The following is a 26,041-nucleotide window of genomic DNA, read 5'->3' on the forward strand; positions in this document are numbered from 1 at the left end:
TTAAATAATTCTAACATATTTTTTATTTATTTTATATATTTTGAAATTCTTGTTATATTCTTATAATTTTCACTTTCATATTGTTTCTGTTTTTAATCTATTTAAAAATTTTTTTTTATGTAGTTAAAAAATATATTTCTATGTTTACATTAGAATGCAATAATGTTAATATTTTAAAAATCAACTCTTCTTTAAGATTCTTAATCATAATTTTATTCTCAATCAAAAATTTTTTTTTATTTATTATTTATTTTTTATTTATCTATATTTAATTATAATTCCTTTTTAAAAAAAATAAAATAACAATGACAACACTATTCATTCAAATCTAAAGCACTTTGAAATTTGTTTTATTTAATATATATTCTAATAACTTTATAATTTCTTTTCATGTTTATTCAAAATTGTTTCAAAAATGTTTATTCATAATTGTATTCAAAATTATTTTTTAAAACTTTGTCAAATATTGATTATAAACTTAAATAAATATAAAAATTTCTTTTTAAATAGTAGTATTTTAAAAGCAATTTAATATAATTAAATTAAAAGATATTAAATATTAAAAATTATATTCATTTAATTTTTTAACCAGTTTTTGAATATAAAAAAATTTGATAAATTTTATTTTTTCATTGTTTTTAACTGAATTTAAACTCTTAATTTTTTTTATTTCTGAAGCTGGTAATAATGGATTTTAAGGAAAATAGATTTTTTCATTGTTGATATTAATTTTATATAAATCATTTATTATACAGAATTTTTTAAAAATTTTTAATTATTTAAAAAAATTCTAAAATATTCAAGAAACAAAATATTAAAATTGTATTACTATACTTTGAAATTATACATTAAAATCTGCAAATATTTGTGCAAACTTATATATAATACAAGTTTTAAAAATTGTAAAATGCTTTGATAAAAACTTTGGGTAATTGAAGATAGTCAAAGTATTTTAATAAAAATATTATATATAACTGTTTATATATATTGTTATAGTATTTTTTTCATGCATTATAACAATATATAACAGTATCAGTTATTATGTCATGGATGATTGAAATATTTCCTTTTGTTTCTTTTGCATGGATTTTTGAATATTTTCTAAAATTCTATCTTTTTAATTTTGTAAAATATATATATATATATATGTGTGTATATGTATATAATTGAATGCAATTTTTCATATTATCAAGTAAATTATTGTACGATATGCATAGAATAATAAATGCATAAGAAAAATAATAATTTCCTTATTGTACTAAATAAGAAATCAATGAAAATAAATAAGAATTCCATCTTTTTAACATTATATATGTATATATTATCCAAATATATTATTTTTCTATGATTGCATATAATATGCAAGTATAAATCTATAATACATAGTCTGTATAGCATATATAATATCTAATATATAATATCTAGTTTAAAGCACTTATGTAAATTTTCTGTAATGCCATCTTGAATCTTGATCAAATATTTATATTTCATGTTCATATAATATATTATGTATGTATTAAAATAGATAAAGTTTTAATATCTGATACATCAAAGCTCATATATATTAGTAATGAAAAATATTTATTTTATAGCATTTATATCTGTTTTAATAGAATAAATTTAATAATAACAATTTTTATGATATTATTTTTATTTTTTTAAAAACATGTTTTTTATTATATTTGAATCAGACCAAACTATATATATATATATATATATATATATATATATATATTTCAATAAAATATTGAATATTCAATAAAAGAAAATTTTTATCTAGAGAAATCTTTAACTTTGCTTTTTTTACATTTTTTTTTTATCAATATCAATGAATTTCTTTGGTTTGGAAACATTGATGAAATTTTTTTTTCTATATTTTTTTTAATTATATTTATAATATAACTGAAGTTTTATATTTCAATAGTTCACTTATTTTTTTTGTAATAAATTTATATAAGACTTTACATTTTGTCTTATATAAATTGTATCATTGCATTTTTTAAATCGAAACTTGAAATCTGGATCCTTTGAAATAATTATTTCTTAAAAGAAATAATTTCTTAAAAGAAAAGGAAAAAACATATTATTAATGTTAGTATCGCTATTATTTATTATATATATTTATTAAAATATTATTATCATGAATTAAATTTTAAATAATTTTTAAATTATATTAATGCAAAAATATTAAATATTTGTTTTATTCGAATCCCTATTATTTATTTTAAAATTCCAAATGATTAAAAAATAGCAAAATTAAAAAAATTCAAAATATTACAACATTATAAATTGAATAACGTTATAAATTATGTTATAAATAACATAATCCAAAAATTAATATGGTCACATAAAAATAATAAGAGGTTAGGTATTCTTTTCGTAATTTATTGGAGAAGAATTGAGTCACATTAAGAAATAGTAGGAATAGTCAACTAAAGTCCGTATTTAACAATGTCTTTATTTAATAAAGTATCGTTTCTCTGCATTGTTATCTTTTGATCATTGGAAGCAATTTTGTTCCAATATCTGACAATTGTATGAATTAATAAAACAAATTTTTATTAAGTGATTGATATAATAATAATATAATAATATTATTTATATTACTGTGAGTTTTTTTAATTTAATTATTTTCATCAACATATTTTATTTCAAATGTATTATTTATAATACTTTTAATCATTTAAAATATACGTAAAGTATGACACAAATATTTATTAATTCCAATTATTTTTTTAATAGTTTAAGGTTATTTTTCAAATTTTCATTCTATATTTTTACTTGTATGCATTATAAAAATAATTATAATATAAAAATATATTTATTTATTTTTAAATAGATGAATGCTGTCTTAGGTATTGGACGCACAATTAATGTATTCTGCAAACGATATCTCAGTTCTTTTAAATTACCTTCAGAATTTGTCATACCAATGAGTAATGATATGATTATCTGTTGGCATCCAGAACGAGAATTTCCTTACAAGTATTCATTACCACTACCACAAGAAGAAGAGACTTTATCAAATTCTATTTTATGTATTGGTGAAAAAGAAATTGCAGATGTTTTTAAGCATAAAAGAAAAGAAGTTGTCATTGAAGAACTTCGTAAAATGACATACACTACAAAACATAGATGGTATCCTAAAAAACGATTGTTGAGACTTAAAAAAATAGAACCAGACAGACCATATCTGTAATATGTTATATATTTTTAAAATGTAAATTAATATAATAAAAAAAAGAATGGAATATTAGAGTAAGAAAAATAATAGAATTTTAAAAAATTATTATTTCAGTCTTTTTATTTATTAAATTAATTAGTTCCATTTTATTGCACCTATTTAAATATAAAATATTCCTAACTTATATATACAACATATACATACACACGCGCGCATATATATATACACACAAAAGTCAATAATATGTATTAATACATCTAAATAAGAATTAGTCTCTCAGAAAAAATGACATTTAAGTTCTATAAATTTTGAGGTAATATTTGTCTTTCTCCTTCATATAAAAATATTTGCATTGCTTGGTATAATAAATATCTTCCAAAGTTACATTTTTCCTCTATATCCCATGTTGCAACTATTCCATAATAATCTCCATTTTTACAATTTCTTAATTTTTGTATTCCTAAAGCATCGATCATAGCAGCTTCACGTGTATAAGCTTCTACTGGAATACTATTTTGAAAAATATGAAGACAAACAATTCCATATCCAGCATTCCAAATATTTAAAATGTGTTGAATTTTTGCATTTTCAGAATTTTTATTTGAAACCCATGTATCGAAAGCATCTTTAAGATGGGAGTATGGTCTATTGCGTGTACCTTTACCTATATAAAAAATAGCAGAAAGGAATGTAGTCCAAGCTATGGGTTTTGTTAGATTTTCTATACGAGAAGGTAAATCTTTTGTTATACGTGGATCTAAGAGTAAATAATTAAAGCAAGTTTTATTCATTCCTTCTCTCCATTTTCTAGAAGGACTTGCTAAGGAAAATTCTTTAAAAGCATTTTTTTCAATGATTTTGTATCTTTCTAAATCATTAACCCAATTTCCATACATTAGAAATGGTTTTACTTGAAATTCATAATAATCCATTTTAAACGAAGAATGATTAATTTCAAAGAATGATGAATTATATATTCCACTTTTTAATTTGGTGAGACGCTTTAAATAGAGTTGCCTGGTTGTATTAGTGATTGGTCCAGGATTATCGCCATAATAAATTAATTCCTTTCGTAGCGCTTCATTTGTTGGATTCATTGATAAGTTTAATGATTTAGGCCCTAAATAAATTTATGTAAAATATACTATAAAAAGTTATAAATTGAAGCATAATTATTAAATAATTATTAATTAAATCTTACATAATTTTTCAGATGAAGTAGAATTTGCAGATTTACTGTAAATAAATAAAAATAATAAATAATTATTTCATTATTAATAATAATTGATCACTGATTCAAAGTACAATAAAAAAAAAATTATAGAATTAAAAGAAAAAATATTTCAAATTTTTTTACCTTATGATTATTTAATTCATTTTTGCTTTAAATTAAGATTAAACTTTATAGTCTCATATTACTTTTTCTTATTATATTTTAATTAACAAATTGATATAGAAATTTTTATTTTTTTTTTTAAAAATTGAAATGAAATTTATTAGAAATTTGGAAATTTCATTGAAAATTGAAAATTGAAATTTCTCTATTTCTCTATTTTTGTTTTTCACTTTTGATTTTATTTTAGTGAAAAAAAATAATAGCTAATAATTTTCAAAACATTTTCTCCTTCACTAATATAATCACTAATAAAATATGATATTTAATCATGTAAATTTAACTATAATTTCTTTTAGTTGTACTATCAAATGAAACTAATAGTTGATCAAAACAAAATTTGATCACAAGAGAATCATAAGAAAAAATATTTGGTTTTAGATTTAGCAATTCATATATTCAAAAAATACAAGTTTTGATAATATAAAAAATAAGCATAAATGAAATTTCATGTATTTAATTATTGTGATAAATATGATTGATTTAAAAAAGGAATAGAAATTGAAATTATTAAAACAAATTTTACTTTTATATATTCAAGCAATGTTTTAAGAATTCATTCATAGTCTAATAATTCATAGTCGAAATTTATTATATATATATTTAATAAATGTATATGTATGAAATATTAAAAATTAAAATTTCATATTTCAGATAATTTTCTGATGATCTAACTATTAAATTTTATCTCAATCAAACATTGATATTATTCAAAAGAATACTTTTACTATCTTACCATGGTGATAATGTGTAAATTCTACGTTCTAAGAAAATTACACCTTCATCTGCATTTTCATATTTATATTCTTCTTGTACACTAACATATGATTGTGATCTGAAACTATTAAAAATAATTTATTAAATTTAAAATATTAAATATTTTTGAGATAAAATCTCAAGAATTATAATATCATAAAAATTAAAAAAACTATAAAAATAAATAAATTTTAATATAAGATAAATTTAATAAATTTTAATAAATTTTAAAATAAAATTTGAAATAATTGTTAAATATAAATATATATTGGACATAGATAATCTTACCTTGAAAGAAAAGTAGTCAAATTTTCTTTAAAAGTATTTATAGTATTATTAACTTTTAATTCTACTTCTTTATCTGAAAATTTTTCTTGTGAAATATATTCCTTTAAATGTTCTTTATTTTTTTTGTTAAAATCTATTTTTTTTATGTTTAAAGTTCTAAAATTATTATTAAGTTCTTCTATTAAATTTTTTTGTGATATACATGTTTTAATATTAATTTCATTTTTCTTTGAATTTATTGGTATATCTTCATCATATTTATTTTCATGTAATTTTATTGCCAGGTTTTTATTAAATTTATAATCCAAGTCTTTTATATAACTTTGATTTGGCGACAAAGAATTTGTTGCATCAGGACTTGTATTATCTGAAGAAATAAATTTATTATTTTTTCTGAGTTTTCTAAGTGATGAATACTGTCTATAAAATCGTTTTTTTCTTCTTGGAGTAGATCTTGCTATTTCTTTTCCTAAATTAAATTCTTCTGATCGAAATGACCGATTTCTCGTTATACAAGGTGTAAAAGTTTTAAATTTTAATTCTTTATTTGATACTTTTGGAGATAAATATTTTTGTTCCATCTCTATTGATTTATTTGATAAAAAATTAGGCGATTTACTTATGATGGAATCACTTGGATCATATACAGATATTAACGGAATTTTAATATTATTGTTTTGACAAAAATTTTTTCGACGGGTAATAAATCGTTTTCTTACTTTTATTTTTAATGAAAATTTATCTTTTATATTATATGATATATTATTATCAGTACTTATTGTAGATGATGGACTTGTATCATATAAAATTTCTTTGAATTGTTCATATTTCTCATTAATTTCATCTTCTTTAGAATTAGATTTTAAAGAATTTGAAAGTTGATTAATAATTTCATTGATTAAGAACTTTTCCTTATCCATTTCTTCACGAATTTGAAGTTCTGCTGCACTCGTCATTGCACTATTAACTTGATTATCATTATTTATATTATTGTAACTGAAATTAAAAGTATTTATATGTTTTATATCAGTAAATTTTTCATCTTTATGTTCTTTAAATGTATCAATTAATATATTTCTTTCAATAACATCTGAAATTTCTGGAACAATATATTCAGCTACTATGTTTTCAGTGTTAATCAGCAGTTTATCTATAAAAAATATTAATTTTTATTCATTTATTAATTAATTATAGATAGATAAAATTTATTTTTTTTACATACCAAAAGTTATTTTATATTTTGTTGGTTTTTCTTCTTTTGTAGTATTATCACAATATTTTCCAAGTATTACAATTGCTTTATAATATTTACCATCAAATGCATAATGAAAAGGACTACGTCCTTCATCATCCAAACAAAGAGGATCTCCACCATTTGCTAAAAGTAATTCTAAAACTGTGGCTCTACCCCATGCTGCTGCTACATGAACTGGAGTTAATCCATCTATTGATCTATAAGATTAATTAAAATAATATTTCATTGTTATATATTATATGAAAAAATTATATTTTTATATAAATATTTTTCTTCAAAATATAAAATTAATTTTATTTTAAATATTATAATTAATTATTTTAATTTTATTTTAATTAATTACCTGATATTTGGATTACCTCCATGACGTAAAAATAATTTAGTAACTTCTTCTGCAAATGCTTCAGAATCATTACCTATTACTAAATGAAATGGAGTCACTCCATATGTAGGAATTAAAATATTTGGATTTGCTTCCTTATTTAAAAGTAAAGTAGTTACTTGTCTATTAAAATAAATAAATAAATAAAAATTTTGAAATATAAGAAATATAATAATATGTAAATTATTTATATAATAATATCAATCTAAATTTATAATTTTTTTAAAATAAAGATCTTACTTTATATTATTATCTTCTAAACCATCGCAAAGAGAAGAAGCCAAAAAAAGACATCCCTTTGTTTTTAAGGTCGACATTATATTTTAATTATAATTGAAATTTTATAAATTTTTGTTCTATTAATTTTTAAACCTATTATATATTGAATATAAAAATAAAATATTTATTGTATGATAAAAATTATATCATAATTAAAATATAAAAGTATATCATTTATTAATTGAATGATTGAAAGAAATATTGTATATAATTGTATGTAATAAAATTATATTGTATAAAATTATAATATAAATATTTTAAAATTTAATTTATACATTATATATGTCATATAATTTTTTATAAAGTTTTTACAAATCATTTTTAAAATATAAAATAAAAAAAAATAAAATATAAAATGCTTAATATTTTATTTTTATATTTAAAATAATAATTTAAAAATTTTTCGATTATATAAAACAATATAGTTTTATAACGAACATAATAAATACTTTTCATAACAATAACTATAACCGATAAAATTAATAAATGTACATGGCTTATTAAAAATATATTGTATAAATTAATTATAAAATAAATGATAATTATATTTTATTAAAAATTAAAATTTTTTATATTAATTTTATTATAAATCTTTATATCAAATATTTACTAAGAAAATTTAAAATCAAGCACATTACAATTCACTTTATCTTTTTTTTGTTTGCCCTGAAGTTGTTTAAGTTTCTATTGACTGTTTACATTCTGTTTAAATTTATTTTTTACTGTATTAAGTTAAGTATGTAAAAGACAATTTTCAAATACTTTTTCATATACTTTATATTATATAAATAGTAAATAATAATTAATATTTATCAATTTTTATTTTAATAATGTACATATTTGTATTTGTTTATATATGTATAATAATAATTAAAGAAAAAATATGAGTAATCAAAATTGTTATAATACAGGTTAAATTCACATTATAAAATTTTTCATTTTGTACAATTTATGATATAAAGAAATAAAAAAGAAATATTTATATTATAAAATTAATTATATTAATAAAAAAATTAATTTATATTATAAAATTATATTATAAAATAATTATAATTATTATGTTGCCTCCTACCGTAACAGTAATTAAAGTAACAAATGTTTTAACACCATATATTATAAGAATTTGTGAAATCAAACATTATAATGAAAAATTAAATTCTATCAATAAGAAATTATTTAAAAAAAAAGAAATTTTTAAGACTGTTAAAAAATACAATGAACCAAAAATAGGAGATGTAAGTTTTTAAAATAATTTAAATATAATTGTTATTTTAATACTAATATTAATTATATTTATATATTAATATTTATATTATATTATATATTTATAAATTAAATATAATTCATATTATTTTACTTAAATTATTTAAAAAATTTATTTTATATATAAATCTTTTTAGGCAGTTATAGTATATAATAAATTACATACAACATGTGATTTTCCTGGATGGTTATCTAGAGGACATATTTGTAATATAGGAAATTTAAAAGATATATATAATATTTTTCTATCTGATCATGGTATTTGTGTTGTATTAAAAAAAGAAGATTTTGTTATTTGTTCAACTGATATAATTACAGAAGAATATTTGAGCTTTACAGCTGGTTTATATAATGTTTTACCTGCTGATGTAAAATATGATTTCTCTATGCATAATGAAACTCTAACGTATGATTAAATATAATAATTAATATAATATTAATATAATATATTATTTAATATATTGAAATAATTTATATATTTAAAAATTATATTATTCATTTTTTCTTTTTTGTATGTATAAAGAATTTTAGACGAATGGAGCACATCTGCAATTGAATACACAAAAAAATTAATAAGTGCATCTGATACAATTTATTTTGATTATTTAGTATCTGATCAATATGGAAGATATTATGGTGAATTTTACCTTAATATAAAAAACAATATAATATGTTTAAGTGAAATTTTAGTTCTTAATCATTATGCTGTTTATTTAGATAAAGGTAATCTATCATATTTTTATATATTTTTAATATTTAAAATTACATTATTCCTGATGCTTATTTTTGTATTTAATTTTTGTATAGAATTATTGCAATTTATAAAAAATCCTTTGAATGAAAAGCTAGATAGAAAAATAATTAATAATGAAATGATATTTTATTTAAACATTTCAAAAGTGTTAAGTAGCAATAATAAAGAAAAAGAAAAAAAAGAAAGGTTTGATAAAAAATATTAATTAATAATTAGAAATTAATATTTTATTAACATTTTTATTACATTTTTTATTAATAGTTTTGTAAACAAAATGAAATTTGAAAAAGATAAGTATTATGAATTTAAAAAAAATAAAGAAAGAGTATTAATTTATGGAGAAGATAAATATGAATGTTTAAATTCCACTTTAGATGCAAAATTTCCTGCAGAAATACACAAGGTATAATTATGCACTAAAATTATCATTAAGATAGATAAAAATTAATTTATATTCATATTTCAAGATTTGGAAATCATTGATACAATCTTCTAAACCAAGAAAAATACAATCATATATTTGGCCTGCTATAAAAAAGGGTTTAGATATAATAACAATTGGAACAGCAAAATCTGGTAAAACTACTGGATATGCATTTGCTATTTGCGGACTTTTGGCTAGCAATGCAAATGTAAAATATTATTTAAAATAATTATACTTTTATATTAATATTAAAAATAATATTATATAATATATTACATTTTTGTGTTTATATGTAAAAGAATCATTGTATTAGAAACTTTATAATCTCTTATTATTTTTTATCAGATAATTGTTCATTTTAAAAAATATATATTAATTTACAATTATTATATTTTTTAAAATGTCATGTTTACATGTCATATTTTAAGAAATATAAATTTTGAAATAGCTTCCTCAAGGAATAAATCCATCTGTATTAATACTATGTTCTTCTTCTTCTGAAGTATTAGAAGTTAATTTCTTATGTACAGAATTCTTACAAAATTATGAAAAAATACGATCAATTGCTGCAATTAATGGTAAATCAGAAAGATCATTAGTGGTATGTAAAGTTCTAAATTAAATATAAAAAAAAAAACAAAAATATTTATTTTAATGAAATAAAAATTAAATATTTTATTTTTAGGCTGAAATGTTTAATGGGTGTCAGATATTAATTTCTACACCTAGATTTTTAGTACGTTTTATGAATAGGAATGAAAAATTAATAAATTTTAAAAATCTTCAATATTTAATTTTGGATGGTGGTGATATTATCTTGAATAAATATTATGATTCTGTAAATTTTTTTTACATTTAATTTTTTTGTTTTTATATTTAAATATAATGAAATATAATTTTAGGTAAATCATTTATTTAAGAAATATAATATTATTTCTAATAGAGAATCAAAAAATAAAATGTTGCAAATTATAATAACTGCAGCACATTGGACACCGCAATTAAAAAAAATTGCTTTTATTTTTATGGATAATCCATGCATATGTATAGCATCTTTTTTAGAAGCTGCGATTTTTAAATCTGTACATATAAATATATATGTAATAAATTCAAAAAAAAAAAATGAAAAACTCTTAGGTAAAACATTTTAAGATTTTTATTTATACTAAAATTAAATAATTTAAAATCATTTTATAATAGATTTACTAAGTAATGGATATTCTTATACAAGAACTATAATTATTTGTACAAATAATGATGAAGCTGAAGAATTATATAACTTTTTACAAAAACATATAGAAATTCTTTTAGCTCATGGAAATATGAATTTTTTTCAATTACAAGGTAGGAATATATTTAAAAATTTCAATTTTTAATTCTATTATTTCTAAATTTAATATTTTTTATTTCAAATAGATATTAAACAATGTTGGAATGTTTGTATAAGCGGTTCTTATCCAATTTTAATATGTACAGATGATATATTATCTGATATAGATATTACAAATGTAACTTGGTTAATACATTATTCAATTCCCTTGCATTCTAAGACTCAATTTAATTTTCGATTTTCGACACTTATAGAAAATTTACAAATGGTACAATTATTTTATATTAACAATTTTTTGCATAATTTAATACAAAATAATTTTATACAATAAATTTATTTAAGGAAAATTGCAATTGCAAAGTAACAATAATGATGGATGAAAATAATGATATACAATTTTTACATGTAATGAAAATTATGCAACGTATGAATATTACAATTCCTCAAAATATATTAGAAAATATTAAGGTATATAATATACTATTAAAATAATTTAATAATTTAATATATATAAATATATATAATAAAAATTTGGAAATCTAATCACATTTTTCATGAAATAAAAAATTTTGTTATAAATATTATAAAAATAATCACTTATAATACATATTGACAATTTAATAAAGAAAAAATAATAAATAAAATGTCTAAAATTAGTAATAATAAAAAAAAAGACAATCATTTTAATGAATCAAAAAATAGATTTTAACTTATATTCATTTAATATTTTGTTTCTTGATATTTGTGTTATATATTATTTAGTATTTATTATTTAGAAAGTTTATTGTTTCCAAATTTTTAATAATAATATATACTAATTTATGATACAAATTTATTTTAAAAATTTGTTAAGTTTATAACAAATGCATTAGAAAAGAAAAAAAAAAATTATCCTATTTGCAATAATATAAAGTCCTGGGGATTTTGTAATAAACAAATTTCATGTGCATTTAGACATAAAATAATTTCAAAAATTGATAAACCACTCACAAATATTCAAATGTAAGTAAAAAACTTATAACTTTAATAAAAAATTTTTAATTAATAAATTTTGGATATTATTTTAGAAATGATAAAGTGAAATTCAGAGTAGTAAGTATACTTGATGCCACACATGTTTCTGCTAGAATTATATCATATATTAAATTTGATACATTAGAAGAAATAGAATTTCCTAATACACAATATATGTTAATTAGCAAAAGTATTCAAGAATACTATTCTAATGCAAAAAACAGGTTAATATATATAAAAATATGTTTATGATGTTTTAAATATTAATAAATTAAAATAATATTTTAAAAATTATTTAATATATTTATTTATATTTGATTTTTTTTACAGGAAGAAATGTGAAATAATAGACATTGGATGTATATGTGGTTTAGAAGAACCAGTAGATACTTTTAAAAGAGTACAAATTTTACATATTGAAAGAGAGAATAAGACAGGAAATCCAAAGTATGTAAATGTAAAATGTATTGATAATGGAGTCATTTTGAACAAAGTAAATGTATGTATTTAATTAATATAAGAGTTAAAAAAATTATATTAATTATAATATCATTTTTATGTTAGGTATATAATTTACTATATATGCCAAAAAAACTTGTAAAATATCCTATCCAAGTATTTGAAGTATTTTTAGTTGGTGTAGTTCCTCATGATGATGAATATGTTTGGAATAATTGTGCAATTGATGCTGTATATGAATGGTTTAAAGAAAATGTTGACAATAGATCATATGTAATTGGAACGGTATGTTATATATTACTTTTTTTTATGTTTTTATAATTTTTATGAATACAATATAATATTGATTTAAATAAATAGGTAAATTTACATCTTGGAAATACAATATGGGTAGATACTTTAAACGTTGGGACAAAATTGATTGGATATAAAGACTTAATTGGTTCGTCTATAAAAACAGAATTATTAATAAAAGATCATGCTATCAAAAATGATAAGCATTTAAATCAAATGTACCAACTTTGTAGAGATGCTGGATTTTTACAAATCAATGGATATGATTTGAATCTTTAAGAAAATTTATGAAAAATTATTACATTTAAATACATTTTCAAAAATCATTATATTCTATATTCTATATATATTTTTTCATTAAAAATGTAAAATAAAATATAATCATAAAAAAAATATAACAAATATTTTAAATATTTATTATATATTGTATTATTATTGTATTATTATTATATATATGTATATTGGATACATATACATAGATAGCATATATATATCATCAATTACCATAATATTAGTAAATTTTAATATTATTTTAATTTAATTTACCAGAAATAAATTCACGTGAAAAATTCTTAAAAAATATCGCTTAATTATTAACGAAACTTTATTAACTTATAAAATTTGTTAAATTATAATTACTTTTGTAAAAGAATGAATGACTATTTACTAAATAATTAAAGTTAGTTATTTTTTCATATTTTTAAAAATAAATGAATATATGAATTATATATATTTTATGAATACTATGATTAAGAAGATATCTATTTTCAAAAATCGATTCGTATTGGTTTAATTGTTGTTAAGATTTTTTTATTTACTTTTTTACATATAATTATAAATATTAATTATATATAATTATAAATATTAATTATTTTAGAACAATCAAATTCATTTTTTCATTTTATTTTCATACATTTTTTCACATTAAATAATATAACATTATATAATTTTCTTGGAATTCTTAATTTATTAATATTATAATTATTAATATTTTACTTAATATAAATAATGTTGTAATAATTATTGTAAAAAAATGTAAATAAAAGAGAAAAAAGGAAAGATCGAAAATATATTTAAGAAATAAAACAATTGAAATAAATTAATTAAAATATTTAATTAAATTTAAAAATTAATATAATTAAATTATAATAACAATAAAATTTAATTATAAGTATAATTAAATTTCAATTTCTGACTATTTATTTATAATCATATTCTGCTTGAGTAAAGTTTCGTCAATAAGTAAGTGGTCTACTTCGAAAATTCTATTAATCAGTATAAAGTACTATTTATATTAATAAGTTTAAAGAAATTATTTAGATAAATTTATAATTAAGTTTTATACAATAGTCAGGTACTCAGAAGCAAGTTGCATTGGATCAACATGATAAGAAGTAACTAAACGAACTTTCTGACCATCTTGTGTTGTAAATTCTATTGCTTGTTCGTTTTCAGCGATCCCAGATTGTTCCGATTCTTCCATTTGATTAATAGTTGCAACAGCATTTGCATCTGTATCTTCATCCTATTACAAAATTATATATAAAATTTTTATTATTAATATTGTATTTATACTATACAAGAATTAAATGTTAAAATTTGTAGATATATAATAATATAATTATTCTAAATAATAAATAATAAATAATAAAGGTAAATAATAAGTAAATTAAAATTATTTATTCGCAAATGATAAATAAATAGATTTTATTGATATTTTTAAAAAATTAATGTATATAATACTAAACACAAAAGTTATAAAAATGACAGAGCTTATTTTTCAAATTATAAACAATTTAATTTTTTTAATTTAACTAATATAATACTGGCCAAAGATGGCCAGTATTATCAGCTATTTGTCTGAAGTTCTAAATGAAAAGTTTAAAAAAAATAATTGATAATATACATATATTATTATACATATATACATATATTAATATTATATCATTTATTATATCATTAATTAAATTAAAAATCACAAATTTTTTTTTGTAATAATATATTAAAAATATATTTTAAAATGCAATTTCATATGTTGTATATAATTAAAAAGTAAAATATTACTTATATAAGATTTTTTGCGATAATAACACAATTTGATTGTTTATTATAATTATGAAAGATTATAATTATAATTAGAAAGATGTCATCATACAAAGAATTGTATTATTTTAAATTACTTAAAATTTTGATTATGAAAATGTGAAAAAACAGAATAATGTGAAGAAAAAGTAATGCTTACAATAGCGATTAAATATTTTATTTAACTAAAAACATTCTAATGAACATATTCAGGAAGAAATTATTTGTCACATAAAAATAAAACAAATTGAAAAACTGAATATAATATAATGTTATTGAAAATGGAATATAATTAAACTGAACTATGATAAATAAATAAAAATAAATAATTAATATATTATAACAACGAATTATGTATATAATGTTAATATATTTGTGGAATATCTTTAGAAGAATTAATTTTAAAACAAATACAAAAGTTGATATTGACAAAAATTCGATTGAACTTATAACCAATTTAAGTTTGCATTAGATAAAAGAAGTAAGAAAAAATTGCGACAATTATGTAATGAAAATAGAATGGCCTCAATCGACATTATTGTATATCATATTTTATATTTGTTTTGGCTTTTAGAATTGACTCCCTAAAAATGTTCTACAAATATATTAATATTCTATATTTCTAAAGATCTAATTATAAATATAAACAGAATACACATACATATAAATATATAAATATATTGTGAAATTTGTCTTCGTCATATTTCGTTTAGATAGATTCTATCTATAGATTCTATTTCATAAAGGATTAAATAAAAAAAAAATGTCTTAACAAAAATTGTTTGTTTTCAAGGGAAGATATCATATTGTGTAAACAATTTTTTTTCAGATCAAATAGTAAATAAGATTTTAAAGTCAATTTTTTTTTAAATGGAATCATAATTTGAATACATTAATCGATTTATCTAGGCATTTTTTATAAAAAAATATTTATTCATGTATGTCGAAAAATAATTATGAAATATTTAAAAATATTATAGTTTCATTTATAATTGAAGACTGCAAAGATAATAATCTCTCGTAATTGATTATAGTTTAATATGATATATATAAATATATAAAAACAAAAAATTGCATTTTCTATGTGTATTATATTCTATCACTTTAATTAAAAATAAATACATATGTTAATAAAATAAATTGTGTTTTATTTGTTGTTCTATATTAGAAGATTATTCTATTGAATTAGAGCTAATCATAAGCGATGAATTATTTTTCCTCTAAATTTTTTAATTTAAATATTATCTAACCAATGATTTTTCAACATAAGTTAATATTTTTTAAAGTAAACGAATTCAAAATTATATAATTTAATTTAAAAAAATGACCTTCGTATAATCTCTAGATATCAATCTATAGAAAAATTATCAATATTATATAATATATCTCTATGAAAAAAGCAATGTATAAATACAGAAATACAGAATTTCATCACTCTCCTCATTGTTTACAATCTTGTATTAAAATTATAATTTTTTTTAGAAAAAGGAGAATCCGTTTTTTTTTCACAATTTCAGAAATAATATACTTTTATATAATTCTAATATAATTACTTCTATACTATATATTTTTAATACTATTCCAAAAATAATATACTTTTCATTAACTTCATTATAATTTTATTATTTTAAATCTGGACAAATTAGTCTTTTTCTCAAGGTATATTTATTCTTGGTTTTGATTCATTATAATTAAAAAAAAATGCCATTATTTATTAATTAGAAGAACATTGATTTCATTGGAATTTTATATCTTGATGCATTGTTCTTCAATTGATTTCTTAGAATCTTTTACTTTATATTTAACTGTTACTATATCAAATTTTTCTTCTTAAAATATATGAAAAAAAAAAAATAAATTAATCCTCAAACTTAGTTTTGGATTTATATATATTTTCAATACAGTATAACAAAACAATTTAAAGAAAGAATACATTTATTATAACACATTTTTTTAACATCCAATAGAATCTACTAAAAATTGAGAATTAAGTGCAGAAAAATTTCAAAAATCTTATTAATACTTAATTATATAAAAGATCACTCATAATTTTTATTTATTTCTATTTTTTTTCATTCATGGTTTTTAATACATAATGGTTTTTAATAGTATATTTCAATAGTCTAATGTTCAAAAACTAATTATTACTAATATTGTTGCTAATATATATTTTTAGTTATTAGTAAAATTGATTTTTCATTAATGATCAAACAGATCATATAATATAATCGTATAATAAATATATTTATTTATTTTTTAATTAATTATTTATTTATTACTATAATTATTTTTTTATTTGTTCTAAATAAAAATATTGGTATATCTGACAACTAAAACAGGATTCATATATTATAAATTTTTTATTTTATATTTATTCTTATTGATTTTTATTTTTATCATAATTGAATATCTATTCAATAACTATTCAGAATAGTTTTCCTTTTATACTTCTATTTATTATAAGAATAAAGTTTAATTTTTATCCTCTTATTTTTTTTATTTTTATTCAAAATTGAATATATAGTAGTTATACTTTTTTTAATTTTATAATTTTTATGAAAAAAATTCAAAATTATTATAAAAGATTATTATATTATAGAAAGAAATAGAAATCAATATGAATTAAATTCATAACAAATTCATAAAAATACATATAATAATAAATAATTATAAAAAAATATATTTGTAATTATTTAGTCAAATTTGGAACTTTTCATTAAAAAAGAACAATTACATTTATTGTTATCTATATGTAATAACAACAATAAATATTAGTAAATGATGAGACATCTTATAATAATTATATAAATTTCAACTTTTATATTAGTTAATAAGAATTATTAAGAATTTTTTTTTATCATAATATATCATAGAAATAATATGACAATTGTAATGCATCACGATTAAGTTTCAAAAATTGTATTTGATATTGAAAGGTCACTTTTAATTTTAAGATAAATAAAAAATAATAATTAATAAACTATCAATAAATATATATTAACGAATAAATTATCCGAATAATAAATTTATTTAATTAATACTTATACAATATAAAATAGTGTTTTGTTTAAACCAATTATATACATTTGATTTTTTGACATGCAATCACTATAAAATGAAAATGTATTACTGAGTCACTTTTCGTAAGAAATTATGATTTAAAACTATACAAGAAATATGATGCCATTATGGAGATATATCTAATGATATTTAATTTGTATTATCTCGAATTATAATTTCATTATCGATTATATATTTAATAAATGCATGTATTAATTCTTCACAAAAATATTTTTATATTTATTTATTTATTTTATATTTAATCAGAAGTTTAATAAAAATTAGTAAAAATAGTGATTATTAAAATAAAGATATTGCATATGAAAATGAATAAAATAATAAAGATAGCAGTAAGTAAAATAAAAATAAAATATTAAAAAGTTAAGGTATTATTACAAGACATTAATACATTCGTGAAACGTTTCTGAAGACTCTAGAGACTAAAATAAACATAAAAAATTATAAAAAATATATATATATATATATATATATAAAATATTAAATATTATATAAAATTATATATATAAAATGTATATTTATTTATTATTGTTTATTTTTATAAGCAATTTAAATATTTATGTGACAAAATTTTATTTTATCTGCATTGTGCTTCATTTAATGAAAATTTATTTATAATTTTATAATTATAATTTTATATAATTAAATAAATCTTAATCATTTTTATATTTATACATTCATTTTGATCTTTAAATTGATCTTCTAAAATTATCCGAATATATTAATACTTTGTATAAAATCTATAAAAATAAATTGAAATTTTGAAACACTAAATTAAAACGTAATATTCAATGTTATAATTTAAAATAAAAGAGAATAAGATAATAAAAAAGAATTTCTTGTTTCTCTAAATGTAAATTTTTATGAATTTTATATAAAAATAATGTATTATTTTAATTTTTATAAAAATTATTTTAAATACTAATATGAGTATGTTAATATGAGTGAATTAACAAGTTAAATGTGATTATTTTCATAAGTATTAGAAATGCAAAAATATGTTCTAAATGAAAGTTATATAGTATTGAAGAGATCATGATAATTATTTAATTTGAGATTATGTTGGAAAACTTTATGAAAGTTAAATTTTTAGATGAAACATTATATTTTTTATTGTATATTCTTATAATTAATATTATATATAATAAAAGTATTCAAAAAATATCTATATATTTTTCATAAGCTATTAATGAGTTATTAACTTTCAAAATTTATGTATCATTGATATTATTAATAGTAATAACTAGCGTTATTTAATATATATTGAAAAGATTACTCAGTGTATATTTATGTATGCGTACAAAATAACACAAAAATAATTAAAATATTTTTTTTGTATTTTTTTTTCATATTTATAGAAATAATCATGTATAAATATTTCAAACATTGATATAATAAATATTTTAATTTAAAAAAAAAATTAAAAATATAAATAAAATATAAAAAAATTATAATTATTTCAATATTAGCTACTTATAATTCTATTTATTATTAAAATATTTTATTCAAAATTATTACCTGTAATGCCTTCACAATTGCTTCTGCATCTGTTTGTACAGTTGAAATATTTTTCACTTTTGCATCTACTGTATTGGAAATGTCAACATCTTTTATATCAGAATTTTGATTAACATGTACACTTAACGGTGTTGTTAATTCATCTTGTATTACGCCAGGATGGACTCTAATTTCTTGACCATCATTAAGTTGATTAACAAATTGACTTTGAGATAAAAGTTGTCTAGCATCTTGAATTGAAAGAGGAATTGGATTACCTTCTTCATCTGTAATCTGTAAATATGATTATTATTTATGTTTTTATTATTATTTATCATTTTTAATATTTTATTTGTTTTACCTGAAGTTGAAGATCAGATTCTGAAAGTTCTACATTTATTCGTTCATTTGAATTGCTATTTCCAGTATCATGATCTGGATTAGAAAGGATTCCATCATTGCTTACACTTAAATGTGATAATGATTGATTTACATTTGTTTTTTCTTCTTTATTTCTCATCATTCCAGCATCAACTGATTTCAATAATAATTGAAAAATATAAATAAACAAAATTAAATATAAATAATAAAGATACTATAAATTATTATTTCATTTTTACCGAAATGTAAAGTTCGAGATTGATTAGGATCATCTGGATCTTGGTATGAAACATATATAATTTGTTGAATACCATCTCCAGATGTATCATCTTGTGTTGCAATAACCTGAGCCATTTGATCAGTTAATGATTGTTCATCAGATTCTTGAGAACTAGGTAAAATTTGCCATACTTCTCCAATTGGAGATCCTTCTATTTCACTTATTGTAGAAAGTTTAGTTTCTCTGTGCACCTACAAAAAACTCGATAATAATTCCATATTATTAAATTTTTTTATATGCATAATGAAATATATATTAATAGAATTCCTACTTTTTTGTGCTTTGTTAAGTTTGAACAATCTGCAAATGCTTTTCCACAAACATCACAAGAATAAGGTTTTTCACCTAATAAAAAAAAATATAAAATAAGTTTAGAATAAAAGGTATTTTACAACTAGAAAATCTTTTGAATAATAAAAATTTATAATTTATCTATCAATTCTTTGGTATACTTTATTCGATTTTTATATATAATGGCTTATTAAATTATGAATTTTAATAAAAAATATTGATCAGTTAAATAAAATTTTTTAATGATTGATAAAATATAATATTAAAATATGTTAGAAAATATTAATAAAAATTGAATAAAATTTTCGTCTATAATCTTTTTTAGCCAATAAAATAAACATGATTATGTTCAGAAATCTTATATCAAAAAATTATTAAGTCAAGATACAATTGAATAAACATATATTAAATAAATATTAAATATTCTTGATTTTTAAAAACAAAACCATATCTGAAAAAATTTTTCATATTTCCGATTTATTTTAAATATAATCCCCTTCCAATTATAGCATCACATTCAGTATATACATTCAATATTACGATATTTGCGATATAATTAATTTTAAATACATTAATAAAATATATAATAAATACATTAATAAAAACAAAAAATACAAAATTCATAAAAATGAAATATAAAAAAATACCAGTGTGCAAACGAAGATGTTTTTTTAAAGCCCATTGTTCTGTGAAACCTCGATTACAATGAGCACACTGAAAAGGTCGTTCTCCTTTATGTCTGCGTACATGACATTTCCATGTATCTTTATGCAAAAAACATTTTGCACAAAATTCACATTTCCAAGGACGCTCGCCAGTGTGTCGTTTAACATGAAGTTTAAATTGTGAAGAAGTAGTAAACTTTCTACCACAATAATCACAGCAATAAGGTTTTTCTCCTGTATGTATTCGCATATGTTCTTGTAAATTTCCATTTTGTGAAAAACTTTTATGACATACCTCACATGTATATGGTTTGTGTCCTGTATGCCATCTAAATATAAAATTATTCGTTTATTTAATAATAAAATTTATTTAATTCAATTTTTGTATTTTTATAATAACCTGTAATGCAATGTAAGACTAGTTTTATGTGCAAATTGTTGTCCACAGATTTCACAAAAATATTTTTTTTCGCCAGTATGTGTAGATTGATGATTGATTAAATTTGCTTTTGTTTTAAAACTGGCATTGCAAGATTTACAAATATAAGGTCTATCATCAGAATGCACAAGTTGATGACGTTGTAATAATTGCTTATGTTTAAAACTTTTCCCACATTTATTGCAAACAAATCGCCGACCATTGTTGTGTTCCGCTTCTTTATGATATACTACAGAACTAGGATGATTAAGTACTTTTCCACAAATATCACATGGATATTCTTTCTCTAATTTATGTCTCTACAAAAATAATAAAAACTATTATTAATTTTATTATATTTAAAATATTTCAATAATTTTAAAACTATTTCTATACTTCGTGTATTGACATATGATGTTTTAAAGCCGTTTGTTGAGTAAAATTTTTATTGCATATAGTGCAAATAAATAACTTATCATGATCATGAACTACTTTAACATGTAATTCATATGCTTCCTTTGTTTCAAATAACTTTTTACATTGCTCACATGAAAAGTTTTTTTGGTAATCACTAGAATTATTTGAAAATTTATTTGTATGTTGTTCTTCAGTTAAAACATGATCTATTACGTTAGAAATATTATCTTCCCCAGATAAATGACGTTTTGATTCTAAACTTGAATCTTGCACAGCATGTTCGAATTCTTGATTAATATCATTTCCAATATGATGAGTTGCCTTTTGATGCAATCCTAAATTTTCCTTATTTGTAAATAATTTTTTACATTCTGAACATTCATACTTTACACCTTTGTGGAAACTCCTAATTAGAAAAATAAAATATTTTTATCATTTAATTAAAAATTAATAATAATATATATAATTAAAAATAATATTAAAAATTAAATTGATTTTGTTTACTTGTGTACAATGTATCTACTACGTTGAAGAAATCCTCGACCACATAATTGACATGTAAATTTATTTCTTCTACGACGTAATTTTGGTCGTCCTCGTCCTCTACCTCGATTTACTATCACTAATTCTCCAAGATCTTTTCCTTCTTCAGACTCTAAATGACCAATTATTTCTAGAATATACAAATGACTATCAAAAAATAATTTTTAGATAAATATTTAATTAATATTAGAATTCATTTCTTACCTTCATGACTATCAGGAACTGACATATTTAATTGTTCTTCAGAATCTTCAAAAGTATCTTGTTCATCATCATCTTCTTCATCAATTACTCCTTCTTCTTTATATATTCTTTCTAATTCTTTACCTTGAACTGCTTCCATATATCTAAATTATTTCATACTCTATTATAAAAATGATAGTAATTATTATCACTTGTTTTTTCTTACAAAAAATACCTTTTCGGAACTTTACGTTTTCTGCGACGTCTTCCATCTCCATCTACTTCATCTGCTTCTTCTTCATGTTTATCTTCTTCTTCTTGACTCACTCCTTCTAATACTTCTCCTTTTGTTAATTCCTAAAATTTAATAATTTAAAAATTTTTTATTTTAAACAAAAATGTTATCTTTACTAACAATAGATATATTTTCTGTTTGAGATTTTGGTGGACGCCCTCTTTTTCGTTTTGGTTTATTTAATCCTTCCATTTGTAAACTCATTTCATGATCCACAGCATACATAGAACCATCTGGCATTACTATATTAAATGATAATATGATAAATAATCTTAATTAAAATAGAAATTAATTAAAATATAAAATAATTACTTTTTATTATAATCTGTTGTTCAAATTGATCTTCTTCATTATATCTTGAAATATTATCTAAATGTAATGCTTCAGATCTAATTTCTGTGTTTTCCTTTTCAGCACGAAGACGTTCTCGTTCTGCTTTACGCTGTTGTTCTACCTGATGTTTCCACATCTCACGAATTTTCCTTTGACCATCCACCAATAATTCAAAAAACTGTATTGTAGCCTCCAATTGAATATTACAACCAGGACAAATAGTACGTGGTAATTTGCCATCATCATGAATCTTTAACCAAAATTATATTATATTATTTATTTTGAAAAATCAATTCTTTTATTTTAACATAACCTCAATAAATCAATAATTATTTCAATTATTATTCACTATTTCATTACCGTAAGAAATTTCTTTAAAAATCTGAAATTTTGTGCATTTCTAAATTCATATAACAAAATAATTGATTGTAAATTATTTTAAATTAAATATAATTATATAAAATTCATAACACACAGTATCACATAAAATAAGAATATTTATAAGAATATTTCAATACTGAATTACGAACATACAAAATTTATTATTGATTTTATTATTAAAGATATTATTCTATAATTGTAAATACACAAAATTTATAAATATTATAATAAATTTTCATATAATAAATAAAGTAAATAATAATGTAACATATAAGAAGGAAATATCGAACATTTGATTCAGGTAGTATTTGTATATGAAGCAGGAAGTCAAGTTAGAGTCTAATGTTTCGAAGCTTCATACCTTGAGCGGCAAATACCGATTGACCATAGAACTTAAATCTGGATCATCACCATCTCCCATGTAAAGTAATTCTCCATTACCATTATCTTCTGCACATAACCGACAAATTGTTGAGTCATAAAGTCGTACTTCTGCCATGATTCCAAGAGAACTGCTCACTAACGACTAACATCGATTTTATCCTAACCAAACTGACCAGTGAGTATGCACAACTACTACACCTATATTTTAACTATGCATAATGTAATCCTTAATTCAAAATTTTATATATGAATTTTTATATAAATAAATTATAATTTTTTTTGTACATAATATTTTCTTTTTATAAATTTATCTTTAAATTATAAGAATGCTTTATACACAATAATCGATATATTACCGATATTTCGATTAAAGAAAATAAGCAATATGTCGATATTTTACAATCGATAAATCGATAATTTATTATATATCGATAAAGTACATTATATTTTATTTTAATTATATTAGTAAAAAAAATTAAAAATTTTTGTTAATATATATCTTATTAATAATAAAATAAATATTATCTAATGAAAAACTTTTATTAAACACAAAAAACATTTGATTTATTTATATTATATTTTTTATGAAAATAAATTAATATTTATTTTTTATTAATTTCCTCAAACATGTGACATGAACTCTTGATAGTTTTTTATTTTAAATAATTAAATTATTGACATAAAAATAAGATTAAATTATATTAACTTAAATAAGTAGGATGTATTACTTATCATCATCAAAGATGGAAAAAGAAGAAAATACACTTGAAGAACATGAATTTTATACAGCAGCTGCTAAGTATTGGGAACATATTCCAGCTACAGTAGATGGAATGCTTGGTGGTTTTGGATTTATTTCTCAAATTGATATAAAAGGATCCACAAAATTTTTGAAAACTTTATTCGAAGTATGTATTGTAATTAATTTTTTAATATTTAAAAATATTTTTTATTAATATTCTTAAATATATAATATAATATTATAATATTAAAATTTATTTTATTTTAGTTAGAAAATCCTCCATCAAAAACATTTGCATTAGATTGTGGTGCAGGCATAGGAAGAATAACAAAAAATTTATTATTAAATCATTTTAAACATGTTGATTTAGTGGAGCAAAATTTAAAATTTTTAGAAGTAGCTAAAACATATTTGAAAAATTATTCTACAAGAATTCAAAATTATTATCCCATTGGTAATATCTTATAGGTTTATTAATAATATAAAAGATATTGAATTAATTAACTCATATTTCAAGGACTACAAAATTTTTACTTTAATACCAAGAAGTATGATGTCATCTGGTGTCAGTGGGTTTTGGGACATTTAAAGCATAATGATTTAATAGAATTTTTTAAAAAATGCTCGTAAGTACTATTTAATTTTAATAAAAAATATAAATTATTTTTAGTTACTTAATATAATTTTTATAGTTGTGGTTTAAGATCCAATGGTATAATAGTAATTAAAGAAAATGTGACAACTTCTGAAAATTTAGAAGTTGATACTAAGGATTCATCAGTGACACGACCCCTTTCTGAATTATATCGTATATTTCAGAAATCAAATTTAATTTGTATAAAAGAAGAACAACAACATAAATTTCCACGTGGATTATATCCAGTTTATATGTTTGCTTTAAAGCCAAATAACAAACTTTAAATCTAAATGTCAAAAATGATACAAAATTAAATAAATTTTTTTACCTGTACATTTTATCAGTTATAATTTTTAATG

At 19.0% G+C, this 26,041-nt stretch overlaps 5 protein-coding genes across 16 annotated transcripts; 3 read left to right on the forward strand and 2 right to left on the reverse strand.

Annotated features, from left to right (window-relative positions):
• Positions 1 to 674: 674 nt before the first annotated feature.
• mRpL42 (mitochondrial ribosomal protein L42) lies at positions 675 to 3,289 on the forward strand. Of its 4 annotated transcripts, none has more exons than XM_031919230.2 (2): positions 675 to 2,091; positions 2,840 to 3,289. In XM_031919230.2, the coding sequence occupies exon 2, from the start codon at positions 2,840 to 2,842 to the stop codon at positions 3,197 to 3,199; it is 360 nt and encodes a 119-aa protein (XP_031775090.1). In that variant the 5' UTR covers positions 675 to 2,091; the 3' UTR covers positions 3,200 to 3,289. The 4 variants fall into 4 exon arrangements, with proteins under 4 accessions (XP_031775090.1, XP_012347479.1, XP_031775089.1 ...); XM_012492025.3 differs by lacking the exon at positions 675 to 2,091 and adding an exon at positions 2,104 to 2,363; XM_031919229.2 differs by lacking the exon at positions 675 to 2,091 and adding an exon at positions 2,148 to 2,608.
• On the reverse strand, positions 3,287 to 8,209 carry LOC100870441 (uncharacterized). 2 transcript variants are annotated; one of them, XM_086914967.1, is made up of 8 exons: positions 8,176 to 8,209; positions 7,499 to 7,630; positions 7,220 to 7,381; positions 6,844 to 7,073; positions 5,622 to 6,771; positions 5,314 to 5,418; positions 4,386 to 4,420; positions 3,287 to 4,304 (listed from the first exon to the last, which is right to left on the reverse strand). In XM_086914967.1, the coding sequence occupies exons 2-8, from the start codon at positions 7,573 to 7,575 to the stop codon at positions 3,484 to 3,486; spliced, it is 2,580 nt and encodes an 859-aa protein (XP_086771093.1). In that variant the 5' UTR covers positions 7,576 to 7,630; positions 8,176 to 8,209; the 3' UTR covers positions 3,287 to 3,483. The 2 variants fall into 2 exon arrangements, with proteins under 2 accessions (XP_086771093.1, XP_012347473.1); XM_012492019.3 differs by having other exon boundaries at positions 8,148 to 8,194.
• LOC100870559 (putative ATP-dependent RNA helicase TDRD12) lies at positions 8,204 to 13,495 on the forward strand. 2 transcript variants are annotated; one of them, XR_015294363.1, is made up of 17 exons: positions 8,204 to 8,772; positions 8,938 to 9,206; positions 9,324 to 9,523; positions 9,608 to 9,740; positions 9,816 to 9,957; positions 10,022 to 10,186; positions 10,427 to 10,579; positions 10,664 to 10,816; positions 10,881 to 11,115; positions 11,179 to 11,322; positions 11,395 to 11,576; positions 11,651 to 11,776; positions 12,162 to 12,310; positions 12,376 to 12,546; positions 12,653 to 12,769; positions 12,887 to 13,066; positions 13,142 to 13,495. XR_015294363.1 is itself a non-coding variant. In XM_086914966.1 (17 exons), the coding sequence occupies exons 1-17, from the start codon at positions 8,596 to 8,598 to the stop codon at positions 13,352 to 13,354; spliced, it is 2,961 nt and encodes a 986-aa protein (XP_086771092.1). In that variant the 5' UTR covers positions 8,204 to 8,595; the 3' UTR covers positions 13,355 to 13,495. The 2 variants fall into 2 exon arrangements, 1 of the variants encoding a protein (XP_086771092.1); XM_086914966.1 differs by having other exon boundaries at positions 12,653 to 12,821.
• Positions 13,054 to 24,418, reverse strand: LOC100870678 (uncharacterized). Of its 2 annotated transcripts, none has more exons than XM_086914964.1 (14): positions 24,281 to 24,418; positions 23,518 to 23,788; positions 23,326 to 23,447; positions 23,146 to 23,267; positions 22,932 to 23,074; positions 22,689 to 22,857; positions 22,164 to 22,590; positions 21,750 to 22,087; positions 21,332 to 21,678; positions 20,665 to 20,738; positions 20,353 to 20,584; positions 20,094 to 20,266; positions 19,754 to 20,026; positions 13,054 to 14,600 (listed from the first exon to the last, which is right to left on the reverse strand). In XM_086914964.1, the coding sequence occupies exons 1-14, from the start codon at positions 24,416 to 24,418 to the stop codon at positions 14,415 to 14,417; spliced, it is 3,015 nt and encodes a 1,004-aa protein (XP_086771090.1). In that variant the 3' UTR covers positions 13,054 to 14,414. The 2 variants fall into 2 exon arrangements, with proteins under 2 accessions (XP_086771090.1, XP_086771091.1); XM_086914965.1 differs by lacking the exon at positions 24,281 to 24,418 and adding an exon at positions 23,899 to 24,218.
• Ntmt (N-terminal methyltransferase) lies at positions 24,207 to 26,015 on the forward strand. 6 transcript variants are annotated; one of them, XM_012492089.2, is made up of 5 exons: positions 24,207 to 24,478; positions 25,022 to 25,211; positions 25,313 to 25,499; positions 25,563 to 25,671; positions 25,738 to 26,015. In XM_012492089.2, exons 2-5 carry the CDS (start codon positions 25,023 to 25,025, stop codon positions 25,964 to 25,966), a joined length of 714 nt encoding a protein of 237 aa, XP_012347543.1. In that variant the 5' UTR covers positions 24,207 to 24,478; position 25,022; the 3' UTR covers positions 25,967 to 26,015. The 6 variants fall into 6 exon arrangements, with proteins under 6 accessions (XP_012347543.1, XP_086771096.1, XP_003697652.1 ...); XM_086914970.1 differs by having other exon boundaries at positions 24,219 to 24,288; XM_003697604.3 differs by having other exon boundaries at positions 24,223 to 24,478; positions 25,019 to 25,211.
• The last annotated feature ends 26 nt before the right edge of the window (positions 26,016 to 26,041 follow it).

The sequence above is a fragment of the Apis florea genome, unplaced genomic scaffold (genome assembly GCF_048593485.1).
Source record: "Apis florea isolate Af1SG1 unplaced genomic scaffold, ASM4859348v1 contig_3758_pilon, whole genome shotgun sequence".
Lineage (NCBI taxonomy): Eukaryota > Metazoa > Arthropoda > Insecta > Hymenoptera > Apidae > Apis > Apis florea.